The 14931-nt window shown below is 44.1% G+C and overlaps 1 protein-coding gene across 1 annotated transcript; it reads right to left on the bottom strand.

Moving 5' to 3' along the window:
- Nucleotides 1-9079: 9079 nt before the first annotated feature.
- LOC134406680 (olfactory receptor 1361-like) lies at nucleotides 9080-10081 on the bottom strand. The gene has a single exon (XM_063138197.1). It carries the CDS (start codon nucleotides 10079-10081, stop codon nucleotides 9080-9082), a length of 1002 nt encoding a protein of 333 aa, XP_062994267.1.
- Nucleotides 10082-14931: the final 4850 nt, after the last annotated feature.

Below are 14931 nucleotides of genomic sequence, written 5' to 3'. Positions count from 1 at the left end.
GATTACTGTTTTTATTAGAACTAGTAGATTAAGCAGGTTAACTTGCATTTAAAGTAACTAAGATCTGTTAAACAAAAATAAACATTTTATTTTGTTTTGTTACCTCAAACCACGTGTCTGCTTGGCTTTATATATATATATATCTTTCAGCTTATTACCTACACAGTAAAACCTTTCCAGATTCTAGCCTTTACCCTCTCATATGAGGAAAAGGTTGTGTTTTACCCTACCCTCAGGTTGTTCAAGTGGTAGTGCTTGGCTTGAGAAGAGTGTGCTAGGCAAGGCCTTCTGTATAAGGTCGGTGCCGTCGCACGCACCAAGCAGGATATGGCAATATGAAAGTGGTATATGTCAGTGGGCCCCAACAGTTGTCAGTGCACTTCAGTACCACTATAAAGCAGTAGTGTGGCTCTTGCCTTTTATATATCGCTTTCATACCGCTTTCATAGTGGAATATTCTGCTTGGTGTAGATGAGGCCTCTAACTACCATCTGGCCAATGGCAACCATTTTTCTGGCTCCAGCAAGCTGATCTTTGTAGAGCAAACCTTTTAAGTGTGTTTGTGTGTGTGTGTGTTGTGTATTCCTGTGTTGTTTTAATACTAGAAAGTAGGGATGTGCTCCGCTCCGATTAGGAGCGTAGAAGCAGTAGCGGATTGGCCTGCTCCGCCTTACCCAGAGGCGGAGTAGGAGCGGACCGCGGACCCCCTAGAAGCAAGGCGAAGAGAAGCGACCATTTTTCGGAGCTCCGAGTTCAGGCGGAGCGCTCCGGTCGCCATCTTGAAAACATTTCACCATAGGATTGCATTGCGGCAAATAATCGCGCATAACTACGTTGTTTTTGAAGCTATCATTCTGGAAATTCTTGTGCACAGAGAGTCGTGGATGGGGGTCATTTTGAGACCACTCTCAACTTTCTGCGTTGTCTGGGTCGCGGGCTATATTTTTGTGAAAATCGGGTCAACCGCGCGGCTCAAACTGCGTTTTCGGCTTTTCGCCCATAGGATTGCATTGAGGGAAAGAATCGGGGATAACTGGGGGGGGTTAAGCTATCGTTCTGGAAATTCTTGTGCACAGAGAGTCGTGGATGGGGGTCATTTTGAGACCACTCTCAACTTTCTGCATCGTACGGGTCGCGGGCTATATTTTTGTGAAAATCGGGTCAACCGCGCGGCTCAAACTGCGTTTTCGGCTTTTCGCCCATAGGATTGCATTGAGGGAAAGAATCGGGGATAACTGGGGGGGGGTTTAAGCTATCGTTCTGGAAATTCTTGTGCACAGAGAGTCGTGGATGGGGGTCATTTTGAGACCACTCTCAACTTTCTGCATCGTACGGGTCGCGGGCTAGACGTTTTTTAAAAATCGGCGGGAAAAATACCTTTTTCAAAGGGCTGAGGGGCAGAGTCAGCTCCCGGTCATGATGATCCCAAAGTTGGAGGAGGGCATAGGCAAAACAGGTAACTTGGGATTCTGGGAAACTTCTCTTTCTTCATCTGAACGGGCTTTTCCCCGTGTTTTTTAACACAGTAGCCCCACCAAATGCACAAACACAACCTGAAATCATATACTAAGCCAAGAATAAGAGATAGAAACACAGCACTGCTCCCCACCCTAACCTTGGGGAACAACTGAATCGATGTGGTGCAAGGGGATGAGCTCCCCTAGGGCATCTCATCATGGACGTGCCCCCACTCTCTCCTGCACTGGAAGGCCATTAGAGCCTTCCAAAGAGAGTAAAACGGTGGAGCAATGCCTATCATGAGTTGAAGTGAATGGTCACTTTTCAGTGATGGAGCAATGCCTGTTCTGAGTCGAAGTGAGCGTTTTACTTCTTCTCAGAGCTGTGGCTGTCAGTGTCTTGAACTGGCAGCTACTTCCCCCTCCCCCGGGCACGTCCCCCTATTGCTGGTAAAAGACAGATATAGCCTTTTAAAAAAAGTTCTTCTTGTTGTTTATTGAGCAACACTGCTGCTTTTAATTCCACCCCTCCTTTGTTTATTGATTGATTTATTCCATTTTATATGCATTACTGGCTTATCCTTGGCTCACTTCCTTATGCCCCCAGAAATGCCAGCTGCATGCCTGCCTGCCTTCCCTCCCTCCTCCCCTGCCCACCTCGCAGGGATGTTGTGTGTGGGGTGCCCGATTTTCAAAAATTCCCCAAAAATCAGGGGATGATGGGATTGCTTTGAAACTTGGCATGCGTGTGTATATCCCCATGAGGTGTCATGGTGCCAAACATGAGGTTTCTAACTTGAACAGAAAAAAAGTTGTATAATTTTTTAGCTTTCAATGCAAGCCTATGGGGGGGGGAAACGGAGCTCCGGATCCGGATCCGGAGCTCCGGGTGGAGCGGAGCGGAAGTGGGCGGAGCGGGGGCGGGGCGGAGCGGCCCGATCCGGAAAATGGTGGATCTGCAAGTGAAGCGGAGCGGGGGGTCTGTGCACACCCCTACTAGAAAGCAAAGGAAATAAATTTACAGGAGTACCCCTGTCCTTCGATATTACATTCCCTTCCTATGACCCAAACACAGCAAATACAGGGGACATTAAAAAAGGGACTGCCAGAGAAAAAGAGGGAGGGGCAGAGTAAAAGGAGGTGGCTATTGGGAAAGTAGTATGCCTCCATACCACTAATAGTAATGGCTCTGTCTCCAGTTAACAAGTGCTGAGAGGAGTTGCCATGCAAAATGACTTGGCATACTCTATGTCCCCTCTAAGGTGGAACAACACAATTACACCCAGATGATGGAAAGCCCTCCACATGCAGTGCTATTGGCCCCATCCCTTGCTGGTTTTCACTAGTTGCTGAAGACTCTTTTATTCCAGCAGTCTTTTATACTATATGGCAGATAATGTTTTAGGATGATGTAGTCTCCTTGGTCAATTGTCCTAGACTATTGCTGTTGTGAACCAATGTTCTTGTGTTTACGTGCAAGAACATTGGTTCAAATGTGGTTGTGAGAAGAGGAGTCATGAGCATTCATGTAGTGGTGCTTGCAAATGTCAGGGTACAGACAGCACAGAGAGATACTAACATTGGTAACCAACAGGAGTTGGAGGATCCATGTCCTCCAAAGCACAGGTGCACAGTCTGATGACAGGTGAGAGGATGGAAGAATAAGAATGAAGTTTATAAGAACCCTATTCAGTGGTGCAAAGTGAACCAAAACCCGTATGCCAATATATTGTCCCTCTCCTTCATTTGGGCGGAATAGCCATGAGGTCACAGTGGCCCATATGTAATCTTCTGGTAGGCAGCATCAGGATATAGTCACAATGGCTCTTCACTCTACTTGAGGCAGATACAATCAACATGAAATCACAATGGCCAGTCTCTCATGTTTAGACAAACATCATCAGCATGAACTTACAATATCCAGGGCTTCTCTACATGAAGCTAAAATATCACAACTTTACCAGGGCTTCTGCTTCCGGATTCCTTCTGGAATTATGATTGGCTCCTTTCTGTGTGTTTTGTTCTTTCTCCTTCTCCCCCCCCCCCCCCCGCAAATTCTACACAGGTTCTATGTGTTTCTATATGTTTCAATATAAAGCCACCAGATGGCGATGTGTGATAAAGGACTGTTTCATCAGTACACCATAGATTAACCAGGGTTCATAGCAGAAGGAGTGAAAATGCCGCACTTTTGTTGTCATGGGGGGGGAACGCAATAAAGGCTACAATGAGTGTGAGGTGCTCTGGAGGATGGTGATGTCATGTAGAGGACCTGTGAAAGTCTGTGAGTGACAAATCACGAGTGCATGATAAATGTCTCAGTAGAAAGGGCCCCAGTCTTTCTTCTCAGGACAGGCAACATTAGCATGAGGTCATAGTGGTCAGTCTCCCACCTTTAGGCAGGCGGCATCAGCATGGGGGACACATTGGTCAATCTCTTTCACTCATTTAAGCAGCAGCAACATGGAAACACTAGCAGGATCTACACTACCATTTCATAATGGTTAATAATGAACTTGACAACTGCTTGGGCCCTTGACACATTCCATATAGCATTTTCAAACCACATTCAAAGGGTTGTATACTGCTTGGTGTAGATCTGGCCACTATTTCTCTCTCTTACTAAAGGATGCAGAAGAAGACGTTTTATATAGGCATAGGCACAACCACGTGGCTGCAGTCCCTTTCTTTTATTGAGGTGGACAGCAGCAATGTGTGTCTCTCCCTCCTGCTATCAACTGTCACTGCAGAGGCCACCAGTGAGGGAGGAAGCAGCAGCTAGGCACCTCTCCATCGTGCCTGGGTCCAGCTCCAGCTGAGAGCCCCCTTCCTCCTGCTACCAACTGCCTCTGCAGAGGCCACCAGTGAGGGAGGAAGCAGCAGCCAGGCACCTCTCCATCATGCCTGGGTCCAGCTCCAGCTGAGAGCCCCCCTTCCTCCTGCTACCAAGTGCTTCTGCAGAGGCCACCAGTGAGGGACGAAGCAGCAGCCAGGCACCTCTCCATCATGCCTGGGTCCAGCTTCAGCTGAGAGCCCCCTCCCTGCTGCTGCCAACTGTCAACTGTCACTGCTGAACTTTGCAACTAAGATTGTAGTGCCCCAATTTGCTTTACTTTCCTCCCTCCTCCTCTCTCCCAATCCCCTTTCCTTTTGTGTCATGTCTTTTAGGTTGTAAGTCTGTGGGCAGGGACTGTCAAGAAATACTTTTGTAAGCCGCTGTGAGAGCCTTTTTTGGCTGAATGGCGGCATAAAAATGCTTAAATAAATAAATGAATAAATGTGTGTGGGTAGAGTGACCACTGATGTCTTGTTGACATCTACAGTAAAGTGCAGACAAGGAAGCAGAAGGTAAGGAGAAAATATACTTGGCAGGCAGGCAGATGTACCTGCAACATATGCTTCAAGTTTCAACAATTATCACTGTAAGGTGATGAAAGAAGAGGTCTGAGAGTTTTATCACACCAGTGTTATAATGTGTAATCACTGCGAATTGCATGCAAAGGACTCAGAAGTTTTCCACTTTATAATGTGCTTTGATTGTGAAGTACTCCCATGCATCCTGCCTAAATTGTGCAATAAAGCAAAAAGATTCGCCGTATTTAGCCCCTACATTTTGAGTAGGGGTGTGCACAGACCCCCCGCTCCGCTTCACTTGCAGATCCGCCATTTTCCGGATCGGGCCGCTCCGCCCCGCCCCCGCTCCGCCCACTTCCGCTCCGCTCCGCCCGGAGCTCCGGATCCGGATCCGGAGCTCCGTTTCCCCCCCCCATAGGCTTGCATTGAAAGCTAAAAAATTATACAACTTTTTTTCTGTTCAAGTTAGAAACCTCATGTTTGGCACCATGACACCTCATGGGGATATACACACGCATGCCAAGTTTCAAAGCAATCCCATCATCCCCTGATTTTTGGGGAATTTTTGAAAATCGGGCACCCCACACACAACATCCCTGCGAGGTGGGCAGGGGAGGAGGGAGGGAAGGCAGGCAGGCATGCAGCTGGCATTTCTGGGGGCATAAGGAAGTGAGCCAAGGATAAGCCAGTAATGCATATAAAATGGAATAAATCAATCAATAAACAAAGGAGGGGTGGAATTAAAAGCAGCAGTGTTGCTCAATAAACAACAAGAAGAACTTTTTTTAAAAGGCTATATCTGTCTTTTACCAGCAATAGGGGGACGTGCCCGGGGGAGGGGGAAGTAGCTGCCAGTTCAAGACACTGACAGCCACAGCTCTGAGAAGAAGTAAAACGCTCACTTCGACTCAGAACAGGCATTGCTCCACCACTGAAAAGTGACCATTCACTTCAACTCATGATAGGCATTGCTCCACCGTTTTACTCTCTTTGGAAGGCTCTAATGGCCTTCCAGTGCAGGAGAGAGTGGGGGCACGTCCAAGATGAGATGCCCTAGGGGAGCTCGTCCCCTTGCACCACATCGATTCAGTTGTTCCCCAAGGTTAGGGTGGGGAGCAGTGCTGTGTTCTATCTCTTATTCTTGGCTTAGTATATGATTTCAGGTTGTGTTTGTGCATTTGGTGGGGCTACTGTGTTAAAAAACACGGGGAAAAGCCCGTTCAGATGAAGAAAGAGAAGTTTCCCAGAATCCCAAGTTACCTTTTTTGCCTATGCCCTCCTCCAACTTTGGGATCATCATGACCGGGAGCTGACTCTGCCCCTCAGCCCTTTGAAAAAGGTATTTTTCCCGCCGATTTTTTAAAAACGTCTAGCCCGCGACCCGTACGATGCAGAAAGTTGAGAGTGGTCTCAAAATGACCCCCATCCACGACTCTCTGTGCACAAGAATTTTCAGAACGATAGCTTAAAACCCCCCCCAGTTATCCCCGATTCTTTCCCTCAATGCAATCCTATGGGCGAAAAGCCGAAAACGCAGTTTGAGCCACGCGGTTGACCCGATTTTCACAAAAATATAGCCCGCGACCCAGACAACGCAGAAAGTTGAGAGTGGTCTCAAAATGACCCCCATCCACGACTCTCTGTGCACAAGAATTTCCAGAATGATAGCTTCAAAAACAACGTAGTTATGCGCGATTATTTGCCGCAATGCAATCCTATGGGCGAAATGTTTTCAAGATGGCGACCGGAGCACTCCGCCTGAACTCGGAGCTCCGAAAAATGGTCGCTTCTCTTCGCCTTGCTTCTAGGGGGTCCGCGGTCCGCTCCTACTCCACCTCTGGGTAAGGCGGAGCAGGCCAATCCGCTACTGCTTCTACGCTCCTAATCGGAGCGGAGCACAACCCTAATTTTGAGCATATTTTCCGAGCCAGGAGAAGGTTTTTAAAGAAATGCTTACATCTGCGTAAGCTTTAAAGATAAAGACACCAAAATTGGCACAGTAATATATATTAGGGAGAGCTTTAAGCATATCAAATTTGAATTAAATTGGGTCATCTGTTGATTTTTTATGATATGATTCCTGGTATGCAAAGGATCGCTGTTGCCCGGTAGCAAAAACAACAACCATGAAAGCGTAGCGCTACGGGGATAATCCAAGGGAAGCAGGTACATGGGATGAAGCTTTGAGACAGGCATATGCAGAAGCATGTGGGCCGAGTCTCTTTTTCTTAATGAGGTGGACAGCAGCAATGTGTGTGGGCAGAGTGACTTCCAATGTCTCATTGAAATCCATAGTAATGTATGAGTAAAAAAGCAGCAAGTGAGGAGAGGAGAAGAGTTGGCAGGCAGAGACCTGCAATTGCATGCTTCTACTTACAGAAAGTAACCCAGGGTGGCCTGATACAAAAAGAGGTAGACATGGAGTTGGGCAGCAGCAAGTTGGCAGCATCAGAGATATTCTAGGAGGACATTTTGTAGAATCTCTAAGAACTGGCCATATTTTGTTAAAGAAGGTTGAAGGATCCTCAACCCTCAGGCCTAATTTGGCCTGCTGGGCTTCTTAATCCAGCCTGCAGAGACCCCTGAAGCCTCTCTTCAGCTGTTTATTGCATGGTTACAGTGTGTGTGTGTGTGTGTGTGTGTGTGTGTGTGTGTGTGTGTGTGTGTGTGTGTGTGTGAATTATTTTTATTTCTTTTACATTGCCTTGGGACCTATCCCGAATCTCCTATGCAGAGAGGATACTCATAGAATAGTGGCCTATTACAACCAAGAATCAAAGTCGACACACACAACTTATTATTATTATTAATAATAATAATAATAATAATAATCTTTGAAGTCCAATAAAAAGAACCAGGCAAGTCTCACTTTGATCAAAAAACACATCAGTAAAGCAATATACAAATAATACAAGAAATAAAAGACAGTATATAAAATCCCACAAGATTATAAACTATGAAGATTAAAACCACCAACTTGGCAACTCAATCGCCTACTGGGGGAAAAAAGAATTTCCATGCTGATTTAATTCAATAAAGGAGGAGGGAAATGAACATCTCCATGGATGAAATTCCAAAGGTTGGGCATAGCCACTGCAGAGGCTCCCTTCCACATCCCAACTAAATGCTACACAGATGTTAGTAGGACGTAAAGGAGTGTCACAAAGTAGATTTCAGCCACCCAGGCCATGGCAATGTGCCACTCATGCTAAAACATAGAGCAGCTCAAAAATCTACAGGAATGGAAAGTTGATGTTCAGGATTAAACAAAACAATGATAAAAGTAATACGAACAAACAAGTGAAACACACCTGAGTAAAACTAAGGAACAAATCTGACATCGTTTTTCCTTGCATAATTTATATCTCTTTAACAAACAGCCGCCATGTTGGAGGGCTGATCTGGAATTGCACTGTGGCATGAGGAGAGGGTGTTTTTAATACACACACACACATTGAACCTGTTCAAAAAACACCTTAAACCATGTTGGCTAAAGCTTTAACTAGGCTGACCATATGAAAAGGAGGACAGGGCTCCTGTATCTTTAACAGTTGTATTGCAAAGGACATTTCAGCAGGTGTCATTTGTATATATGGAGAACCTGGTGAAATTTCCTCTTCATCACCACAGTTAAAGCTGCAGGTGCCCTGCCCTCTTTTAAATCTGGTCACTCTAGTATAGGTCCTGCACCTTTAACTGTTGTAATGAAGGGCGAATTGCACCAGGTTCCCCATATATACAAATGACACCTGCTGAAATTCTCTTTTCTATGCAACTGTTAAAGATACAGGAGCCCTGTCCTCCTTTTTATATGGTCACCCTACTTTAACCATGATGGTTAAGGCTTTTTTTGTTAAACCATGGTTTAAGGTGTTTTCTGAACAGGGGCATTATTTGCAATGAGAGGGAAGCTCCCACTAGGGTGACCATATGAAAAGGAGGACAGGGCTCCTGTATCTTTAACAGTTGCATAGAAAAGGGAATTTCAACAGGTGTCATTTGTATATATGGAGAACCTGGTGAAATTCCCTCTTCATCACAACAGTAAAAGCTGCAGGAGCTCTACTAGAGTGACCAGATTTAAAAGAGGGCAGGACACCTGCAGCTTTAACTGTGGTGATGATGAAGAAATTTCACCAGGTTCTCCATACGTACAAATGACACTTGCTGAAATTCCCTTTTTAATACAACTGTTAAAGATACAGGAGCCCTGTCCTCCTTTTAATATGGTCAGCCTACCATTCACAACAGGGTTTTGTAGCTATTACTTAGATAATTAAGTAGCTGATGAACTGAAATGAAAAGGACAAGCCCATTTGACTACTGGAAAAAATTGTCAATTTACCACAAATTCGTCTTAGGGCCCTGTGGACTTCTTTGTTTCTCAAGGTATAGATGAGGGGATTGACCAAAGGAGTCAGGATCGTGTAGAAAATGGAAACGATTTTTTTTAGGTTTCTCAGAATGGGGGTGTCTGACAACATGTAGACAATGATTAATGTACTATAAAACAGGCAAACTACTATTAGATGAGAGGAACAGGTTGAAAAGGCCTTTTGCCTTCCAGTGGTGGATGGGATCTTCAGGATGGATGTAATGATGCAAGCGTAGGATGTGAGTGTCAGTAGAAATGGGGTTAGGGTGAAAATGAAGGTCGAGAGAAACAATACAAGTTCAACCACACTGGTATCACTGCAGGACAGTTTTTCCACTGGGGTGAAGTCACAAAAATAATGATCTATGACATTGGGTCCACAGAAGGATAATTGAGCCATCAGAGTTACCACAATGCAATTAGCCATCAATGCATTTACCCATGCTCCTGCCATAAGCTGAAAACACAATGTGTTATTCATAGTGGAGGCATAGAGCAAAGGTCTACATATTGCCAGAAAGCGATCATAAGACATCGCTGCCAGGAGATAGGTCTCGATACCAGCACAAGAGCCAAAGAAATAAAATTGAGCAATGCATCCACCAATAGTAATAGTTCTCTCACCAGTTAACAAAATGGCCAATGTTTTGGGCAAGATGATTGAGCTATAGCACATCTCCAGGCAGGACAAGTTTGCCAGGAAAAAATACATGGGCGTGTGAAGATAGTGATCAGCCACAACTAGCAAAATGATTAAAATATTCTCAACAGTTGTCACAATAAAGATAATTAAAAAAAGCAAGAAAAGAAGAGGCTGTGGTTCAGGGAGATTCCCAAAGCCCACGAGTATAAATCCTGTGATGGTTGTCTGGTTTCCTTTCTGTGTCTCCAGCATTACTTTACTTCAATGAGCGTCACACCAATGCTAAAATATAATGAGCAGGCAAGGCATTTTAATGCAGAAGTATCAATCAAATTTTATACATGAGATCTTACTGAAACTCAAGGGATTCTGAGTATAGTCATTTATGCAGTAAGAAACTAATCCTAATGCAGTGGTTTCCACAATTGTTCTCTTTATGTTATTCCCCTTAAAGCAATTGTATCCTCCATCAAAAGGCTCCCAGAATTGCTTACATACAACCAATAAAACAAGGCTGTCCCTACATTCAGGATTACAATCTAAACTATGGCCTCATCTACACCAAGCAGGATATTGCACTATGAAAGCGGTATATAAAGGGCAGGAGCCACACTGTTGTCCTTTAACCAAGGATTGAAAGGCCCGCTTCCCTGGCGCGTTAATAGCCAATCAAACACACGAGGCTGGAGAATAAACTTAATCCATTTACTTCCGATACTGCAGTATGGGGGTGCTCTCCAGTTCCACAAGATTTTTTCTCTGTGACCAGTGCCTTTTGAACTTTTGTGACTGTTGACCCCACACTGGACTGTTGGGGCCCATTGACATATACCGCTCTCATACCAGTATATCCTGCTTGGTGTGCCTCCTGCTGTTTATATACCGCTTTCTTAGTGCAATATCCTGCATGGTGTAGATGAGGCCATCACCAAAAAGGGGGGGGGGGGAGAATGAAGAAGAAGAAAAAGCAAACACGGTACAAAATCTTCAAGTTAAATAGTATTTCTTATAATGGAAACAGCTGGAAACAATTCAGGGAAAGGAGGGGCTTCGTTGGGTATAGCCTTTCATCCGGCTGACAGGATGGCTGCCCGTTGGATGGCCCAATGAAATGGCTGCTGCAAGGTGACAGTTGAGGGAGGACAGTTCTAGAGAGATGATTTGCTGTTTGCCCTCCTCTAACTGATACTCAGAGGCTTAAACCCAGAGATTCCATTTAGCTGTCATTGTGGTGAGTAGGGTGACCATATGGAAAGGAGGACAGGACTCCTGTATCTTTACCAGCTGTATTGAAAAGGGAATTTCAACAGGTATCATTTGTATATATGGGGAACCTGGTGAAGTTTCCTCTTCATCACAACAGTTAAGGCTGCAGGTGCCCTGCCCTCTTTTAAATCTGGGCCGGATCTACACTACTGCTTTAAAGCGCTTTATAACAGTTATAAAGTGCTTTAACTGCTTTAAAGTGCTATAAAACTGTTATAAAGCACTTTAAAGCAATAGTGTAGATCCAGCCCAGGTCACTCTAATATAGCTCCTCCACTTTAACTGTTGTGATGAAGAGGGAATTTAACCAGGTTCTCCATATATCATTATCATAGAAGTTAATTCCTTTAGTTCATCAGGCGCAGTGTGAAGAAGTATCATTTCTTTAGTCTGTTCTGGGCTAGATCAACACCTTGTGTCATGTCGATACAATCCCATCATGGTGACACTATATCCCTCTTATGCATTTATACCTTGTAGCACACACAATTATCTGTTGCAGTATTTTGGATAATATGGAATAAAAAGTAGGAAATAATGCTAGAAAAGCAGTATACAAAATGCATAATGTGTCCTAATGGTTATCAGTGCAGTTCAACACTGACAAAAAGCACTAGTGTAGATCTAACCCTGAATCAGTTTAATCGTGGAAGTCATCGATCAATTTCACTGAGGAAATGATATTGGTTCAGAAAGCCAAGTGTGCATGGTAGAGCATAGATCATGGTAGGTTATCTGCCATACACAAAGCTGTCCCTTGGCAGGCAGGCAGGGGTTTATGCTCTCTAAATAATTTGACATATTTTGTCAAAAATGAGTTCAGTCCTTTGGACTGGGGGAAGGAGTGAGATGGGGAAATAAATTGGTGGACTTTGTTAGCCTGATAGTAAAGATTAGTTTTTTTCCTACTCTCATTTGTTGAAAAACCCTTGAATGAGTGAAGTGGTGTATCCAAATGCCAGAGAAATATGGCATCACCCTGACAAAGGTTAGCAGTGTCTGATGTTTGAACTTACCTGCAACAGGTCACTCTTACAATCAGGGCGGTCCCAGTTTTCACTGCCGCCGTTTCTCCAAATTCTTGATGGGGGGAAAAAAAGCTGTGAGCAAACTGTAACCTTATCAGCTATGACAAATGAGCGCTCCTGAAACAGCTTCTCATGAGCATTTAAACTAAGTGATCCATGGAGAGTTGCGGCTGATTTTCTGGCTTTCTGAAAAAAGTTTAATGATGCAACCAGCCACCTATACCCAAAGGAGATTCCTATGCTACTTTGCGCTCCATGGGAGCAACCATAGTGCTTCTGATGAATGGCTCACCCATTTGACATTTTTTTTCAGGCAATGTATCCTGAATGTCCACAGGGCCACATTTGTGCAGAGATTATAACATGTGACCTGGACTGTCCACTTAAATAGTTCTAGCTTCCTTGTACTAATTTCTACATTCCCAGTTGTAGATTACCCTGCTGCTGCTGTTAACCTAGTAATCCCAGCTGATTCAGTTCTAACTATAATTCTTGTACTGCTCAAGTCACACACTGCATGCTCCAAGAAAATATGTCCCAGGAATACCTGGACTATCTTGCTTGAAGAAGACATTGACCTAGGGTGACCATATGAAAAGGAGGACAAGGCTCCTGTATCTTTAACAGTTGTATTGAAAAGAGAATTTCAGCAGGTGTCATTTGTATATATGGAGAACCTGGTGAAATTCCCTCTTCATCACAACAATTAAAGCTGCAGGTGCCCTGCCCTCTTTTAAATCTGGTCACTCTAGTATAGCTCCTGCACCTCTAGCTGTTGTGATGAAGAGGGAAATTCACCAGGTTCTCCATATATACCAATGACACCTGCTGAAATTCCCTTTTCTATGCAACTGTTAAAGATACAGGACCCCTGTCCTCCTTTTCATATGGTCACCCTACATTGACCCTGTTCAGAAGACACACTAAGCCATGGTAGTTAAGCATTTTGAGATAAACATGATGGCTTAGCATATCATGTGAACTACAGCTAGTGTGTCATGTGAACCATTCCAAACCATGGTGGCTACATAACTATGTTTTAAACATGCTCACTAGCCATTTGCTGCAAATGGGTTAGCAGCCTAACCATGGTTTAGCATGTCTAACTTACCCTGAATATTACAAATGTGAAAATAATCCAAAGATCAGCCATGAAATATTAGGGTGGCCATGTGTCCTCTTTAACAAAGGACAGTTCTTAGTTTGAAAGGTGGCCACAGGATCATATTTGTAGGTGTCCTCTATTTGACAGACTGTGCTGTTCAATTCTGGTTTCAAGATAAGAACCGTAAGAGCTGTACCCCTTTGACAGTCAGCACCCAAATAGCAGACTGAACAGGCAAACACACAGATTACCTGATCCTAGTCTTCCACACTCTAGTGAGATGTACTGTATTTCTATTTAAATGATTATTACTGTATTTGCATATATACATAGAAAAATGTGCAAATGTTATGCAAATTGAAATTGAAAAGGAATTCCTGCCCGATTTGGTGACTGCATATACATTGGGGCAGGGAGAAAATGGGCTGCCAAATACCAATGTGAGTTCATCCCATCCAACTTTCTTTCTGTTTCAAATTCCCCTACACATGTTTACAACCTGGATCAGGGTTGTTGCCTCCAGGACTGTTGCCTTGCAAGCTGAATTAAAAACATAAGCTATTTCTCAATGATCAAACTACAGGTTTTCTACCATATGATGATGATGATGATGATGATAATGATGAAGAAGAGGAGGAGGCAATAATGTCAATAGAGCATGAAACTAAGGGCTCATCTACACCAAGCAGGATATTCCACTATGAAAGGGGTATGAAAGTGGTATATAAAAGGCAGGAGCCACACTACTGCTTTATAGCGGTATTGAAGTGCACCGACAACTGTTGGGGCCCATTGACACATACCATATAACGCTTTCATACCACTTTCATAGTGCTATATCCTGCTTGGTGTAGATGTGTCATGGGCCTCAACAGTTGTCAGTGCACCAAAACCGCTATTAAGCAGTAGTGTAGATCCTGCAGGGCACTTCAATACCTCTACAAAGCAGTAATATGGCTTCTGCCTTTTATATTCAGCTTTCATAGTGGAATATTCTGCTCAATGTAGATGAGCCCTAAGACTATGTGAAACAGCATTTTTTTCAAATATGATTGTGAGAAATGGCACTCAAGAGTTCAAGAAGCAGTGCTTGGTGGATGGATACACCACAGAAAGACATTATTATTGACAACCAGCATGAATTGGAAGACAATCATCCTTTGTCCTAAACAACACTGGTAGACAGTCATACATGGGTGACTACTTGCCTGTCTGAAGAGAGGAGAACATTAAAGCTGACAGGATGGAAGAGTACAAACAGGGGTTACAAGAAACCAGCCTCCTCAATGATGCACAGGCAAGCAGAAGTGTACTAGCTTCTCCTTCAGGTAGGCAGATTAGCAATGAGATAACAGTGTCCCATCTGTAATCTTCAGGCAGGCAAAAGCAACATGAAATGGGCAGTCTCTGGTTTTTAGGCAGCCATCAGCAGCATGAAATCACAACAGCCAGTCTTTCCGTCTAGGGCAGGCAGCATCAGCATGAGGACACATTGCTCAGTCTTTCTCTGGTTGAGGTGGATAACAGCATTACATATGGGTACAGGGACCACCAATAACGTTGACAGTTACAGAAATGTATGGGTAGAAAAGCAGCAGCTAAGGAGGGGAGAAACATTGGCAGGGAGGGAGACTTGTGATTGCATGTGCTTCTACTTACAGAAAGTATCCCAGGCTGACCTGGCACTAAAAGAGGTAAGGATG

This window comes from Elgaria multicarinata, chromosome 11, assembly GCF_023053635.1.
Source record: "Elgaria multicarinata webbii isolate HBS135686 ecotype San Diego chromosome 11, rElgMul1.1.pri, whole genome shotgun sequence".
Lineage (NCBI taxonomy): Eukaryota > Metazoa > Chordata > Lepidosauria > Squamata > Anguidae > Elgaria > Elgaria multicarinata.
This window is presented reverse-complemented; position numbering and strand designations above follow the sequence as displayed.